At 54.4% G+C, this 15898-nt stretch overlaps 8 protein-coding genes across 8 annotated transcripts; 5 read left to right on the forward strand and 3 right to left on the reverse strand.

Moving 5' to 3' along the window:
- Positions 1-357: 357 nt before the first annotated feature.
- N7474_009525 (cytochrome b5-like heme/steroid binding domain-containing protein) lies at positions 358-938 on the forward strand (the record flags this gene model as incomplete). Its single annotated transcript, XM_057200935.1, has 2 exons — positions 358-594; positions 708-938. 2 exons carry the CDS (start codon positions 358-360, stop codon positions 936-938), a joined length of 468 nt encoding a protein of 155 aa, XP_057048922.1.
- A 338-nt stretch (positions 939-1276) lies between these two features.
- On the reverse strand, positions 1277-3074 carry ish1 (double-strand break repair enhancer MSC1; the record flags this gene model as incomplete). Its single annotated transcript, XM_057200936.1, has 5 exons — positions 1277-1751; positions 1807-2586; positions 2640-2787; positions 2840-2890; positions 2939-3074. Coding segments are annotated over 5 exons (1590 nt in total), but the record flags the coding sequence as incomplete, so codon positions are not given.
- Positions 3075-3452: 378 nt separating this feature from the next.
- N7474_009527 (PQ-loop repeat-containing protein) lies at positions 3453-4475 on the forward strand (the record flags this gene model as incomplete). The annotated part of the gene is made up of 2 exons (XM_057200937.1): positions 3453-3520; positions 3572-4475. The coding sequence occupies 2 exons, from the start codon at positions 3453-3455 to the stop codon at positions 4473-4475; spliced, it is 972 nt and encodes a 323-aa protein (XP_057048924.1).
- Positions 4476-4845: 370 nt separating this feature from the next.
- Positions 4846-5771, reverse strand: N7474_009528 (nuclear transport factor 2 family protein; the record flags this gene model as incomplete). Its single annotated transcript, XM_057200938.1, has 6 exons — positions 4846-4962; positions 5036-5134; positions 5196-5267; positions 5359-5423; positions 5593-5610; positions 5768-5771. 6 exons carry the CDS (start codon positions 5769-5771, stop codon positions 4846-4848), a joined length of 375 nt encoding a protein of 124 aa, XP_057048925.1.
- A 216-nt stretch (positions 5772-5987) lies between these two features.
- Positions 5988-8393, reverse strand: N7474_009529 (SWAP/Surp domain-containing protein; the record flags this gene model as incomplete). Its single annotated transcript, XM_057200939.1, has 1 exon — positions 5988-8393. One exon carries the CDS (start codon positions 8391-8393, stop codon positions 5988-5990), a length of 2406 nt encoding a protein of 801 aa, XP_057048926.1.
- A 226-nt stretch (positions 8394-8619) lies between these two features.
- On the forward strand, positions 8620-9769 carry N7474_009530 (uncharacterized protein; the record flags this gene model as incomplete). Its single annotated transcript, XM_057200940.1, has 2 exons — positions 8620-8732; positions 8779-9769. The coding sequence occupies 2 exons, from the start codon at positions 8620-8622 to the stop codon at positions 9767-9769; spliced, it is 1104 nt and encodes a 367-aa protein (XP_057048927.1).
- A 118-nt stretch (positions 9770-9887) lies between these two features.
- N7474_009531 (uncharacterized protein) lies at positions 9888-11296 on the forward strand (the record flags this gene model as incomplete). The annotated part of the gene is made up of 2 exons (XM_057200941.1): positions 9888-10113; positions 11214-11296. The coding sequence occupies 2 exons, from the start codon at positions 9888-9890 to the stop codon at positions 11294-11296; spliced, it is 309 nt and encodes a 102-aa protein (XP_057048928.1).
- Positions 11297-12105: 809 nt separating this feature from the next.
- N7474_009532 (uncharacterized protein) lies at positions 12106-14184 on the forward strand (the record flags this gene model as incomplete). Its single annotated transcript, XM_057200942.1, has 1 exon — positions 12106-14184. One exon carries the CDS (start codon positions 12106-12108, stop codon positions 14182-14184), a length of 2079 nt encoding a protein of 692 aa, XP_057048929.1.
- Positions 14185-15898: the final 1714 nt, after the last annotated feature.

A 15898-nucleotide genomic window follows, 5' to 3' on the forward strand; every position in this document is an offset into this window, starting at 1 on the left:
GCAGATGCAAGGACGAAAGAACGTTAAGACAGCAGAGCATAATCAGCGCTATGTTTGGGCCTTGTTTCATCATCACGTGGGGACGATGTCATGCCTTCTCCGCAGACGCCGACTGGACGACTAACTACGGACTTTCCTCGACAACCACCACACCACACAACACAGCACAACACCGCCATGGCATCCCCCGGTACGTACACCGATTAAGTGTCTGAGGTACAACCAACCACCCATCGAACTAACACATTCATCCCCAGAGGGTTCCCTGCCCCAGCAGGCCGAAGTGTCCGTCTCTCTCTAGCCGGCCCCCCACAGCCACGAATGCCACCAACTAACATATGAAACAACCAATACAGAATGTCCATCGCCAGCCCCATCAATCTAATCCTCGCCTCCCTCTTCGTCGTCCTCCTGTATTACCACTTCAAGCCCAAACCCGCCGTCACGCTCCCGCGGGGCCCGCCCCCCGTTGTCTTCCGCACCTACACCCCGAAGACACTAATCGAGTTCAACGGCGAGAACGACAAACCCGTGTTCCTGGCCGTGCGCGGGCGCGTATTTGACGTGACTCCCGGCAGGAATTTCTACGGTCCGGTATATATCTCTATCATGCCATCCATCCCCTCCTGCTTTAATGATCGGTTCGGTTGGAAGTAAACAAAGAACAGAATGAAAGAAAATGCTAATCGATGGGATCATCATAACAGGGTGGCCCTTATGAGAACTTTGCCGGCCGGGATGCCTCGCGCGGTCTGGCGTTCCAGAGTTTCGATGAGGAAATGCTGACCAAGGACTTGTCGGCTCCGCTGGATACGCTCAAGGATTTGGATGCTGATCAGTTGGAGAATCTGCAGTCGTGGGAGGAGCGCTTCTCGGAGAAGTATCTGGTTGTTGGCAAGCTGGTTGCCGAGGGGGATCCCGAGGCCCCGGCTTCCTAATTTGACTGCGGGGACAGTGCCCAGGGTCTGGAGGACCGATACAGTAATAACAAAGCGGACTTTTGCAATGTTGTCTGAGCAGTTGGCTTAGATATTCACGACTATTGATCGCATCTACACAGTTCGGGAAATGCGAATTTACCAGAACAATTACTCTCAAAAAAGAAATAAGGGCCCATGAACTTCATTGACATTCAAGAATAGATCAAACCCCCGAGAGAAACAGAAACAACCCTCTTGCAGAGATCCCAGTCCAGTTTCATTTATGTTCACCGTAATGAACCCACACTCTCGCCCGTTTTTCGGTTTTCAAGGACAAAACAACATCTTGTTCCACCCTACAGCTCCCCACGCACCCTTTGCGTTGCACCCGACACCTTCTCCCGGAGATTCTCCGCAGCTTCCTGGCCCTGAGCCCGGCCGCTGGATGCACCGAGCTTCAGCTGATCCAGTGCCCAGTTCACGGTCTCCATGAGCTTGGCGTAGATGGTGCCCGTTGGAGTGGTGGTGCCGTACTTGAAGTACTGCGCGTGGCGCCGGGCAGCCGCGCGGAGTTCGTTGATGCTCGAGCCTTGGTACACGGGGATGCCGTACGAGTCCAGGTAGGCCTTGAGGTCGGAGTGGGACCATGAATCGAAGGAGGCGTCCTTGGCAGAGCCCGTTGCCACGGCCATATTGGAAGTGGCCGATGCCCACTGCTCGCCGCCCGCCTTGGATGCCTTGTGGTAGGAGTCCTTCGCGTTCTTGATCAGCTCCTCGCGAGAAGCATCTGTCTTTTTGGCGGCTTTGTGGTTCATGGCAGACAGGTATTTCCTAGTTCTCAAGTCAGCCCGGTCTCCTGGAGGAGGTCGAGGCATCTTCTACTTACAGCAAGTGCTCCTTGTCCCAAGTATCAAAGTTATACTCATTCCAACCGCCGGCAGCCACGTGTGCGTTGTGGCGGACCTTTGCGATGAGCTCATCACGTTTGCCGTACTGGGGAACGGGGACGCCTCGTGCATCGAGGAACGATTTAAGGCGAGAATCGGACCACGTCTGGATGGCGGCGTTGAACTGATCCTCAATCTTGAGTTTCGCATCATCGGTGGCACGGGCATATTCATTTCCAGCTCTGGTGGTAGCCGCACCCAGCATCTCCTCGGCCTCGGTCGAGGCCTTGGATGCCTTCTCGAGCAACAACGAGCGATGTTTCCGCGCCTGGGCAATCAGTTCATTGCGCTTCGAGCCCTGGGGCACCTTGATCCCATGCTCATCCAGGAACTTCTTCAGCTCGGAGTCGGACCAGGCGTTGAACAGTGCATCGCTCAGAGACGACTGAGCCGCTTCGGCGGAGGACACGGCCGAGGCAGCGATCGCGCGCGCCTGCAGGCTTGTCAGACGGGCATTGCGGCGCACGCTGGCAATAAGCTTGTCGCGCGTGGACGGCTGGGGCGCCGGCCAGCCGCGCTCATCGAGCCATTCCTTCAGATCGGACTCGGACCACTGCTCATAGATCCAGTTGCCGGGATACGAAGCCGTCTCGCCGGCTTTCTTCGCGACCGCCTCGTAGTTCTCGCGCGCAGCCTTGATCAGATTGTCTCGCTTGCGCGGCTGCGGAGCGGGAATGCCATGGCGATCCAGGAATGCCTTGAGCTGCGAGTCGGACCAGCTTTTGCGACCAGTCAGTTTTTCGGGCGTGAGAAAAGGAACAACCAGTCTTACGTGTCAAAGATCCACTCCTTTGCATTGTGCAGCTGGTCGGACGTCGCGTCCGCAGCCTGGCCCAGCGGCTGCTGCACCCTGGAGTCCCAGTTGGACTTGACCAGGTTCTCCAGGTCGCGGCGGTCAGCCGGCTTGGGGTAGGGGATGTCTGGCCCGGATGAGTGAGTGTCTTTGGAAATCAAGAGTGATGTGGACTGTACCGTGATCCGAGAGCCATCGCTCCAGTTCAGTTTCATGCCATTTGTTGTACACTGGACAAGGTTAGAGTCGGTGCACATCCACAGCGCGACAGGACATACCAGCTTTGCTCCACCAGCTTGAAGCTGCCACCACTTCGGTGGTGGTGAGCAGTAACAGCAGACCCGTTAGGAAAGGGATCTTCATTTTGCGATAGTAAAAAATTAATTGAGGGAAGAGGGAAAGGAAGAGGAAGTGTCTCCAGTGTTGTTATAAAGGAGGCAAGAATGATCGCCGGGTGACGTAGTTGGGGAATTTGCCTGTTTCCAATGCATGATTCATAGACTGGCGTCATATCCGATGGGCTGGGCTGGGCGCAACATATCAGCTTGATTATTTACCATCAATATTGCATGTTCGTCTTGGTCTACTACCGAACTGGCTACGATGGTGCTATCCCAAACCCGACCGTGTTGTAGCCCGAGTACAGAAGATGGCTGCCCTTAGCGCCCGAGCCATAATGCGGGGACTCTTTCCCTCCCCTACCTAACCTCTTCTCACTCTGTGCCACCACCACCACCACCACCATCACAGAATGAACTCCCGGAGCTGATGCTTCACACTGAAACCTATACAATGGACCCTTTAACTCCCAACTGCCGCAAGGTCGCCTCGCCCGGCATCTTCCAGCCGATTCTCTCCATGTACATACCCCATCTCCCCAGCTCCAACCCGTAGCTAACCCCCAACTCAAGCTTGATCGTCTTCGGCATCCTCATCTCCTACCTCCCCCAACACATCCGCATCGTCACCCTGCGCAGCTCCTTCGGTATCTCGCCCTACTTCGTCCTCCTGGGAGTCACCTCGGGCACCTCGACCTTTGCCAACATCCTTGTCACCCCCGCAACCGCCCGCGATGTCGGCTGCTGCCAGGAGGTCAACGCGACAGCCTGTTTCGCGGCCCTGCTGGGTATCTTCCAGATGGGCATGCAGTGGCTCTGCTTCTTCTCCATGTATGCTATCTATCCCCTTCCCTCTTCTCTCGGGTGTACCCTTCTAACCGACCCCTCCAGCCTCCTCCTCTTCGTCATCTACTTCCCGCGAGCCACATCGCCCACATCCCCACTCACCCCGGCCGGTCCAACCTACCGCACTGCACTCGTCATAACCGCAATCTGCATCCTCCACGCGCTAGTCGTGGTGATCATCTCCGCGGCCTTCGCGCTGCGCGAACCCTCCGCGCTCAAGCACTGGGCAGACTTCCTCGGCATCCTAGCCGCCATCCTCGCCTCGATCCAATACCTGCCCCAACTCTACACGACCTTCCGCCTCCGCTGCGTCGGCAGCTTCAGCATCCCCATGATGTGCATCCAGACTCCCGGCAGCTTGGTCTGGGCGGCTAGCTTGGCTGCGCGCCAGGGTCCCGGCGGCTGGAGTACCTGGGGTCCGTTGGTGGTTACTGCTTGTCTGCAGGGCTCGCTGTTGTTCATGGCTATCTACTTTGAGTACTTTGGGCCGAATAGTAAGCGCAAAGCGGTGCATGAGGCCGATGAGCATGGGGCGCCCAGTGGTGAAGCTGCGGAGCAGGAACCTACACCGCAACACGCGGTGGCGGCGGACAGGCCGTCGGAGGAGACGCCGTTGCTGCAGAGTCAGTGATGTTGAATATGTGGTTGGTTATGGCTGATATGATGATGTTTGATGGTATATATACCCCCTTCCTCTTCGATTGCTAGGAAATAGATAGCGAGAATACGACGTACGACTTCTACACTCACTCCTAAATGGCCACGAAGACATCTGTGGAGACGCAATTGAGGCGCCGTCTAAGTAGATTGACTTCATTTGTCGCAGACAAACTCACTCAGAAAGAAAAACAACAATCCTCTCCACCCTTCTCAGCAAGAAGCAAGTTCTCAATCCTCCCCTAGACCCCGCCCAGTAATAGTTATGTCCTGTTTCCTTCCATCATCTCGTCATAGTAGTTTCAGCTTTCTTCATTCTGCGCACCGGGAAAAAGAAGTGTTCTTTACGAGGCGGCGTAGATCAGGCGGAAGACGTCGTTCATCACGAAATAGCTGCCCGATCCGTCGGGAGAGAGCTTGAAGCACTGCGTGTAGTTCATGGGCTTCTGTTCCTCGTCGATCTAGAGCCGGAGAAGAGTGGATCATTAGGATCTAACTTGTGGGAAAAGACGCGGAGCGGATGGGATGACGTACCAGGAGAGCACCGGTCACCAGGACGACAATGCTGCCATCGCTGGAGGGCTGGGCGTCGAGGGTGGCGATCTGGTGGCGCACCTGCTGGAAGGGCAGGCTCTGTGTATTTATTCGTTAGCATATCGTCCATTGTGTGGCAGAGGGATAGGGGAAGACGCACAGTCAACTTCTCAGTGATGGCGGTGGCGCCCTGGACCTGGCTGGTCTCGAAGGTGAGCATCGACTGGTCGCGCTGTGCCAGTCAAATACTGCCGTCAGCATCTGGTTTATAATCTCCATCTCCTTCCTTCCTGCTGTTCGGGGCTCCTGGCGATCAAGCTTACGTAGAGAGGGGTAAGACCACTGCGGTTGTTGTCGAAGCTTTGGTAGTAGAAATCAACGAACTGTTCTGTGGGCAGGATAGCGAGTCAGATATATCGGTTCTTGGGCCATCTCGTGTCTTTCGCGTCTCTCGCTAGGAGATGGAGTCCTCGATCAATCAGGCCGGCCTGCGGGGTCTGGCACTGTGTGGATCCGGAGGGGCGCCTTGCTGGGAGTCAGGGAGAGGGAGAACGTACGAGCGACGGCGTTGAAGTCTAGAGAGGAAGAGTCAGCCGGTGTTCTTGATGCGCTCCAGAGAGTTCCGTGGGAGCAGTCGTATGGGCGCAATGGCTGCCGGGCCCGTCTGATGTGCCCCTCCATCGGAGACCAGCCATCGCAGCACAGCCAAACCACGTAGATCAGGGAGCTTACCCATTGTGAAGGAGATTTATTGAGAGATGCAAACGACACAAGTGACGCGACCGTATATGCAGAGAGGGAGAGAGGATAAGGAACCGAAGGTATTTGTTGACGAGGAAGAGAAAGGGTTGTGGGGCGGTGGATTATTTATTCTTCCTCATCAGTTCATTCGGTCATTCATTTATTCATTCCATATACAACTACTACATATAGTTCAGCCCAACACTCTCCCTTACTCCGAGTCTGACGCGAACATGTCCTCTGCCTTGGGCCGTGGCTTGCGAGCTCGTCGTGATTCGGTCTCGGACTGCCCAGTGTTGTTGTTGGGCTGCTCCGGCGCGGGCTCGGGTGCCTTTACATCCTCGGGCTCTGCCTCTTCCTCCATGGGCTCGCCGTCCTGGGCTTCCAAGTCACTGTCTTCCATGGGAATCCCATCAATGTCACTCATAATGTCATCCTCCGGCTCATGGCCCTGACCGGGATCCATGCTTCGGCTGGCGTTCGCTCCCGCAGGCCGATTGGGATCGAACTTGCCAGCGGCGTCGTCCTCATCAACGGTCTTCCATCGGCTTTTGCCCTTGGCGAAGGCTGCAGCTGCTCGTTCGGCGTCGGCTTTGGTCTTCTCATTCTGTATTTCTTCTTCGGCGAACGGTGGCTGTTCGAAGACCTCGACGAAATGCTCCTGGGTCGATTGCGGGAACACGCACCATCCTTCCCACAGATGGAGAAGGGAGCCGACACTGCGCTTCCATTTCTCTGCCTTAAGTCGTCCCCAGTTGAGGTCCTTTTCTAACCGGCCAAGATGCTCAAAGACCGAGTGTGAGCGCAGGGCGGTCTCGAACAGCTGCCGGTATCGCCATGCGTGGCGCACGCCGCTGGTGGCCGAAGATGAGAGAATGTCAGAGATGAGATACAGGCCGACCAGTTTGGCAGGAGACAGATCCAAACGCTCATTAGGAGGCAAGTTGTCCTGCGTAGTATTTTCTTGATACTCGGGTCTCGCGGCGTTTTTCTCCAGTTCTCGGTCCGGATTCGCCCCGGTGTAGGCCAGCGGCTTGAGAATATTCATGACGATCATGTCTACCACCTCATCAGCACCCGCCCCGGCGTGCTCAATGGCAAACGCCGTGACCCGGGCAACGTCACCCCGTCGTAGCTTGGCGTGAGTTGTCGGTAACCGAGCCAGAAGGTGTGTGAGCTTCGCCTTCTGTAGCGGATTCATATAGCCAAGACCGTCGTGTTGGCCGCTGCCGCCGTCCGGTGGAGGAGGTCCTCCACCAACGTTACGGCGCTCGTCCTCCGCATCTGAATGTTCCTCATCAGACGAGTTGTAGTCTTCATCCGACACAAATTCGTCCAGGCGTGTGGTGTACTCAAATTTGAGATTGCTGCCCGGGGGGACCCAGTTTGCACCTCCTTCGAAGATTGCCGACGGTTTCTGGCCCCGAGCTCGCCGACTGCCCCGGGACCGAGGACTGGTGATAACTTCCCATAGCTTCCATCGGTAGTAAACACCCCCAAGACTCCTTGGATCCCAAAGCCAAGCCCACTTTTCTGCTCTTTGTACCTCTTGTCGGCTCATAAGCAAAGCCTCAAATTCAGGCCCGTATTTGAGGAGACTCTCCAAGGTCTTGTGGATCAGCCTTAATTGCTTGAGATCAGACGGCGTCTTGACTTCCACCTGGGATGACAATCCACCCCTGCCTAAGCTAGGTCCGTATGAACTTGGAGGCGCAAACCCTCCTCGGTGAGGCCCAGGAGGTGGTGCTCGACTCAGACTCCCACCGAGGTTGGGCTGAATGGTCTTTGCGCCAAATGGAAGAGATGTGGTCGAAGGCAAACCAACAGCAGTCGGCAGGGTCGAACCGATGGCAGCGGATGAGAGATGGCGAGACAAAGTCAGATAGTAACCCCAGCCCAGATACTTATGCTGAAGGGCGCTCACGCTGCTGTCGATGTCCGAAGCTGCGGAATCGCTAGCCAGGGTGACAATGGCAGCAGACGACTTTCTTTCGGTGGCGGACTGGCCGGGAGGTCGCAGGATCTTGACATTGTCCACGGCGAGAACAGAGGGGATCAACGACTTGATCACAGAAGGTGATGTCCCAGGAGGCAGAGACGCGAGGTACAGCGTAGGCTTCGCAGCAGCCCTCTCCGCCTCTTTTGTATCTGCAGCCCGATCATCCTCATCATCAGACGCGCTGCGGAACGCTGCTGGCGCGCCAGACGATCCCGTATTCGCAGCCTCGAATCCCAAGCTACTGGTATCCCGATTGCGATGCGATGGCGCAAACCCTTCGTGGGTGCGCTTTCGATTCAACGACGGAGGAGGCGGTCCTAATGTCCCTGGGCCACTCATCCGAGGGCCGGAGCTAGTGAAATGTCGCCTCGCGGGACCTCCTCCGCCTCGAATCCCAAGCGTATTCAACCTGCCATCGGCGGAGGGTCGGGGCTCGGCCGGAGCGTCATCCTCGAATGATTTGACAAAGTCCTCGTAGACTGCGGCAGTCTCGGCTCGTTCGCGGGCCCGTTTGGCTTCGGCTTCGGCTCTCTGGCGTTCAAAGAGCGACTTCTTGGGGAGCGTGGAGAGCTTCGCCGAAAGATCGGGGAACACCTTGCCTTTTGACTCGTCCGGCATGATGCTGTTGAGCTGCAGCGGCTGCAGCAATTAGGCTACACAGCCAGTGTGGTGGTGAGGTCAAATGAATTTGGGGAGAAATGCAGAAGAGAGATGTCGCTACCAGAGAGAGTTGACATGGACAGCCCTTCCTGATCGGGGAAATGCGCGAGGGCGGTGAGAGCGGTCTTGTCCAGACCGATGAACTCACTGTCTATCTCTTTGCCCCTACGTACCCAAGTTAGACATGGCTACTGCACAAGTCCAGGAGCTGCTCCGGTTTCTCTCCCAAGTTGCCAAGGTCCCGCTGGCCGTCGCACTGGGCAAGGCCGGGCAGTTACAGAAAGCTAACCTGACCAGGTACGCGGGCCGTTTGTCTCATCGTGCTCTCTCTGACACCTCCCAGTCCCGATCAAATTGCCAAAGCAGACCTTCCGACCCTCCAGGAGATCTTTCAAGATAACAAGGTCGCCAAACAAGTGCTAAATGCGGCCAAACGAGTGTCCAAGAAGCGAGGAGCTCCCACTGATACTGCAAGAGAATCGCCTCAAAAGAGAAACAAAGCATCCGCACTCGATAAACCCGCAACTCCATTCGAAACTGAGTCTGTCTTGAGTTTGCCTGGCTCTTCGGCCAGTGAGGACGAGTTACGCAGTAAGATTCTGGTTACGAATAGAGCGCCGCTTGTGCTTGCCTTTGCTGTCTCTGTTTTGAAATACACCATGCCGGAACAGCCCATTTCCAGCAGATTAAGCCTGGCGCAAGCTGTAGTTAGCGCCAATAGCCGTACCAAAGCCGTCAGCTTGGGCATTGAGAGCGGCCGGTCGGCTGAAGAGGAAGGTTGGGGGGAAGGGCACCCCGTTATCAACGTCCTTGGAAGGGAGATTCCGGTCTTGAAAAGATGGGACTACAATCCTCGCGAAGGTCAGCCAAGCACTGTGTCTGCCGAGGACTTTATAGGGAAAGAGCCCACAGATGGATTGCCGCCCCTTTGGGGCGTTGATTTAGAGGCCCTTCGGAACTCTCATCGCGATAGACCGGGCAAAGAACCGAGGAGCAATACAACTCTCCCTATTTTTACCCCAGAATCGGCGAGGTCTTATCTCCTTCGCTCATTCTCAGAATACAGGGAAGAGATCAAAGAGCCATCAGCTCACTCAAAGAAGAAGACCTCCATAGTGACTGATAACAAAGAGGAGTGTGTCGGTCATCTCTTGCGTGCTATTGACATCGTCTGCCAGTCATGGGCTGCAACCTTAACCAAGACCGAATTGGACAAACGCGCTTGGGCTTGGTATGTCCGTGTTCGCCCAGACGTCCAGAGCGGCGTACATGGCTGGGGAGAGAAAGGACGGGTAGAACTAGCCGAGATTCTGGCTCTCCGGCGAGAAACTTGAATGCGAGATTATTACGCGCCGTCTCTATGAAGGGTAGAATGGCCAGAAACAAAACATATCACCATTTCACTTGTTACACAATGCTTCTTGTCAAACTCGCTTTTCCCTTATGGGCAACATGAAGCTGTTTCTTCTCTGGGAGTTCCATCGACTGCCTCGACTGTTGAGGACTCCGACCTACTCTGGTTTCCTTCCTCCAGGGCCCGTCCTTGCCCACCTGGAGAGCGACGTTGGCCTCGGTGTTGCGGCGCACGTCCATGGTGTCCTACGTGAACAGATCCACATAATTGGGGAAGATGAGTGCGAGGATACAGCCTACCACGGAGATTGCCATGGCGGTGCGGGTGCTTGTTCGATCCTAACGATGTAGACCAACGTGAACACATCTGGCTGTTCTGAGACACGACACGAATCCTACCACTAGGTGAAGTGGCGCTTGTTCGAGAGGGATGCCTCTGATTGCTGGGGTATCTAAATATTGCCTGACTCTCTTGATCCATTGATGATGCGGCGGTGAAACTTCGCTTCTAGACTTCATGTCTAAACTGCTCAGATTGTATGGTACTGACACGCAGGGAGCTGCAGCTGCTCTATGCAGGTCCATATGTAGATGCATGCATATGTCTGGATAGGGTTTTGGGGAAGAGACTGGGGTCTTTTCAGTACTCATCAAGAGTGGATTGGGAACTAAAAGGAGAAAAATCCTCGTCTAATCAAGTGAGAGTATTGGGCATCGATTTGGTCAAAGAGGCTGTCTCGAAGTTCTACACACGCCATATGTCAAATATATATATTTCCCTATTGCTGGACAATATTGGATTGACCTTCACCACTATGACCGCGAAGCCTATTCCTCAAAACACAAGTAACAGATAGGTAGACAAACAATAAGATCCAGCATAGGGCTGACCTTGCCATTCTGAAACACGTACGATGCTATCGATCAGTCCAGACCACTATCTGATCGCAGCACCCAACAATAATCCATGGATCTTAAACGGTTTCGTCAGGGGATGTGCCTGGGTGGACTCAACATTGTGCCCAACGTCGTGTTGTCGGGTATTATGCTTTTCCACGAGCGCAAACCTTGGCTGAAGCGGCGTGGTCTATCCGCTCCTACCGGAGGAAGCAGATCGATCTCAACGGGAGAGGCCCGAGCATGCTAACTGTGTTTGGTAACGGCCCCGTTTTTTCCAGGTATTTTCCATGGGTGCGATGCAGCTTTTTCCTAGCCGAGCCTGGACTCGCTGGGCATGCGCAGAGAATGAACTGGTCTCGGCCGGGGAGGACTTGCTTGCGCAGGGCATCAGACCAAAAAGAACCCAGCGGCCGGACCGATGGGGCCTCAGCGCAGCAGAAGCAAAAACCTTGTGCCTTCCGATCGCCGTTTTACTCGCACGGCTAACGATTTGTCCGTGCCTAGATACTCCGAGATATCCGCTAGGGCGCATCCCTTCAGCCCTGCGTCATGGCGTGAAACTCGCCGCATACCTGAGCAATTCGGGATTTGGCCAGTCTCGGTTTTAGTGCGGGCGGATTCCAGGTTTCCCATGCCCAGCCCACATTATTCTTCCTGGCCCTCCGTGTGGGACAAGATCATAGCGGAAAACCCCCAAGACCTTAGCGGGCCAAACCAGGGACTCAAGCCCTCTGCAGGGTCGCGGGTGTCTATAACCGTGAAGGAACAGAAGTAAAGGATTGCAATCTGGACCCCACCCACGACGCGTGGTTCTAGCCTCTTTAGTATACAACACTGGTCTAGGTCGAGTGACGAAGTTCGTCTGGAATTCTAGATCCAGCACAGAGATAATAATAATGTGAGATTTCGGAGTAAAGTAGAGGTGGCGATGCCCAGTGCCAAAGGCCTACTGTCTAGGGCCCTAGTATCGAATAGCGCCATACGGCCTCGAATCGATCGCACTAGGACCACTGAGAGAGAAAGCCATCCTTGGAGATTTAGTGATCAGTAGAAGCCGAGACCAGGGCCAGGCAACAAGCGTGTATTGTCCCGTGACCAAACATTTCACGACATTGGCCCTGTTTGGGCGGTATCTTTCCTGTTCTGTGGTAATACACGGTTACGCCCTCAGAGTCCCCGAACTCCCTTCTGATCTTCTTCTCCATCATCTCACCCCCTCCCATCGAATCCAACTCTCCCACAACTCTTCGCTTCCCGTTCTTTCCATTCATCTCACTCTGCTATCCTCGTCGAAGAGTATACCGCACCTAGCTCTTCGCTCGCTCCCTCTTCCCCTTCGACTTCTCCATCGGCAACCCTGTCGACGGATTGACCAAACAAAGAGGTGGCCCGACAGGGCTGCCGTACAGCAAGAGCCATGGCCGGGCACATCTCTTCCGATCTTTCTCGCTCTGCGTCTCAATCCTCTCAAACGCCTCGACCGTCTCAAGGACAGACTGGCGAATCCATGTCCCGTCAATCCTTCGGTCGCTCCTCCCGCTCCAATCCTAATGTCTTCTCCGACGAATACTCTCTCGAACCGCTGGATCCTGATCGAATCGAACGCGCTCCTAGTCCATCCGGCTCAATCGCCTCCTCAACAACCCTCCGCTCCAGTAACCACCCCCAGAAGTCGGTCAGCGTCGCCACAACCGAGAACGAGAACCCGTTTGGCGATGAAGCCCGCGTCTCTTTCGACGAACCTCACCGGTCCAGCCTGCCCCAAAAGGGTGCCATGGGCATGCCAAACCATTCCAACTCAAACTCTGGCGACACCACCCCTACCGGGGTCCAACGCAACCACAGCATCTCCTCCCGTTTCTCCATACCGCGCGCACTAAGTCCATACACCGGAGCCACCGGGCCCAGTCATCCCTACGCGATGTACCCTCAGGTTGGCGTTAGCCGGACTGCAAGTATGACAAGCACCTCGACGATCCGCCAGAATGACCGTCCGCTAGGAGAGCCCATTGGGCCGCAACACCCGTACGCGATGTACCCACAGAATGTTGTCGAGGAAGGGATGGATGATTCGTTGATTCCCGTTGGCTTCCCCGGTCACAATCAGCATTACCAGCCGCCTGCCACTCGTCGAGACGATGATGTAGGCGATATCATCGGGGCTGATGGCCACACGGAGCCACTGCCGCCTTATTCCCGCTACCCAACGGGCGCTATCCCCAAGCCTCCAGGGACAGAAAACTTGTCAGACTCAACGCTTCAACCAGAGGAACATCAATTGGATACGGTGTCACGAGAGGCCCCGATTTCGAATGCTTCGTCAAGGGGTGGTATTGTTTCTGAGCAAACCCCGAATGGCGATGGCGATGGCGCACAAAGAGCGCCACTCACCGGCATAATGGCCTTTGAGGAAAAGCTCAAACGGAAGGGGAAACAGACTGCGTGCTGTGGGCTACCGGTTTGGACTTTGGTCCTAATTGGAACAGTGATGGTAATCGGAGGATGCATCGGAGGGGCTATTGGAGGCGTTATAGGAACGAAGAGAGCCGCCGATGCCCAGGCAAGTGCGGCAGCACAAACCAGCGGTCCACGAGTGGTCACTGTCACAACTCCTCCGCAGATAGATGCCACCAGTTTAACGGCCACACCGACCAACCTTTTACCACTTCCTACCTCCGGCAGCTACGTCATTCCTTCAAACCCTCAGAACCACTCGAAACTGTGTGTTGAGGACCAACAACTGAAGGATGCCTGGGGTTGTATGCGAGATGACACTGATACCGAGATCTACTTTGGTGGACCTGACGGCCACCATTCCGTTATTTTCGGCAACCAACCCCCAAGCAGCACCTTTACCTATGGGGCTCAGCCGCCCTATCTACCCCAACCAACTCAGCCTCTAAGAATGATGATCGATACCCGTGAGATAAACATGGGTCCGGCCCTGTTCTTCTCGACCCTGTTCAACAAACTGGTCATTGTTCCCGAGGACGAGTTCTCAAGCACGCCAATGAAGCGGGACTTCGGCGGTGGGTACCCGGACTTTAGCAAGAAGTACACCCAATTTTCGGAAGTTGGGCAGAAGCCATGGTTCTGTTGGTGGAACAAGACGATGATGGAGTTTTTCATCTATGTCAACCAAACCACCTTGAATACCCAAGGCACTGGAACCGCCTCCTACGACAGTGAGATGCCTGCTGCCACAGCCACCTCGTACCAGGAGTCCAAGCGGGACTTTGGACATCTTGAGAGCTACCCGCGGAGGATCAAGATCGATGAACGACGAGATTCTCCAGATGCTGTTCAACCCTATTGCCAGCAGATGGAAGTGATGTCCAACGGGCAGATTACTCCTCTGTCTGGGGAATATTTCAATGTTCATGAGATTGAGCCCACCCCGACGACCACCTATATCAACCCTCAGGGCACCAGCCAGACATACACAGCTCAGGCACAATACGGGACGCCTTGCTATTGTGTTTCTCTGACCGATTAGAGCACATCGCTAGTGCTATGCTGGCCATGTATCCTCGGCGTTGGGACCAGCCTGGAAACAGGCATCGATTCACGTGCACATGACTGCTCCTTTTTCTCACTGTGTTGTTCCAAATTTCTTTTTCGGATTCCCTGTGTTACTGTCGTTGCTCCCATTCTCCGATGCCGCCCCATGTTCTGCATCTATCTTTTTCCGAACCGCCATTGCGAGCATGACGATCTTTTTTCCGTTGTTCAATTTCCTGTTCTTCATTGGTTATATTCGATATTTCTTGTCAGGTCTATTGATCATTTACTGGGATTGATTACGGCGTTTCTGGACTCAAATGGTGAGCCTTTGGGTTGCGTTCTGGCGGGCCATCGGGTTTACATGTGTGTTCTCTATGAGCATCTGGCGTGATGAAATGCGATGAATATCATTATCGGCACTATTTCCTGGACATCGTAGAGCAGTAACTACCAAGTAAGCCTGCTGTGATAAACGTTGACTAACTAACTTAGGGCTGAACTACATTCTTAAACCGGCCTTGGGTAACGTTATGCGCTACCCTCGAGATATCGCCCCTTCCTTCCCTTTCAATACCTCCAAGGAACTTTGGTTGTTATTCAAATCGGGAAAAAAGAGCATTTGACGCCAAGAATGAGCTGAGGGCATTGAATTGCCCACACAACAATGGTACGCCGACGCCGACAGTCTAACAGCCACAATCCAGACAGCAGCGTCTTTGCTTCTCAGGATCTGCAAGAAACCTTCGCTAGTGCAGCCTGCGAGCAATATCGAACCCGCAACATCCTCTTTGACAGACGGATTCCCCAGTGTTTGAACTGTGAAAAAGCTGGTGTTCCATGCGACTTTCCCAATCGGGAGAAACGGGTCATCCATGTCAAGAAACCTGTCGAGGATGTCTCTGGATAGGCCTCGCGACGTGATGGAATCGATCTGGCAATGAACAAAGTGGTTCAACACTTGTCCACTCTCCAGTCGACGAATTCACGCTCTGCTGCTACCCCGTCGTCTCGATTGAGCATGGGCTTGAAACGAGAAAGTCCTCTTGTCTCTGGTGCAGAAGATATGGAGACTATCTTCTACGCCAGAATTCCTGCTGAGGCAAATGGAGACAGTTCAAGTCGCCAAATACCCAACCTCGAGACCATATTGCCACGAGATTACTGTTCGATGGCTCGAGACGTACCCTTGGAATGCTGCTTGAGCGCCTGAAGTATCATAATCTGGGTGTGCCATGGGCTATCAGTTTGCTGGGATTTATCTCGCTGGCGCTGGCCCCAGTGCCGGTTCTGTTCTACGTGTATAGGGCGACGATTCGCTCATACTCGAGGAATGCATTGGCTGATGCGTGATGGTGTATCGGTTGTGGACTGGCACAGCAAAATGGAATGTGACAGCAGAATGCATTGATGGATATTTCAGGACTTGTGGTAGATATTGGTGGGAAATGAGCAAAATAGAAGTTGTCGAACCAAGTGAATCAAAATACGCTGGGAGAGGGATACAAGAGAGTTAAGTCCTATATCCAGGGGCGAATAAGGGTAGTATCAAGCTGCTTCTACGACAGGGGCCTAAAAGCCCATTGGCCACTTGTAACTAGCTATATGCTATATTTATGTTTTCTCCTGTCGACTTTTTGAGAGTAAAGCATTATTGGCTGCGTAGGTTTCCAATTCTGGTTGATATGACATCGGGGTACGTCATCACC

The sequence above is a fragment of the Penicillium riverlandense genome (assembly GCF_028828495.1).
Source record: "Penicillium riverlandense strain IBT 135883 chromosome Unknown utg000008l_segment0_segment0, whole genome shotgun sequence".
Taxonomy (NCBI): Eukaryota; Fungi; Ascomycota; class Eurotiomycetes; order Eurotiales; family Aspergillaceae; genus Penicillium; species Penicillium riverlandense.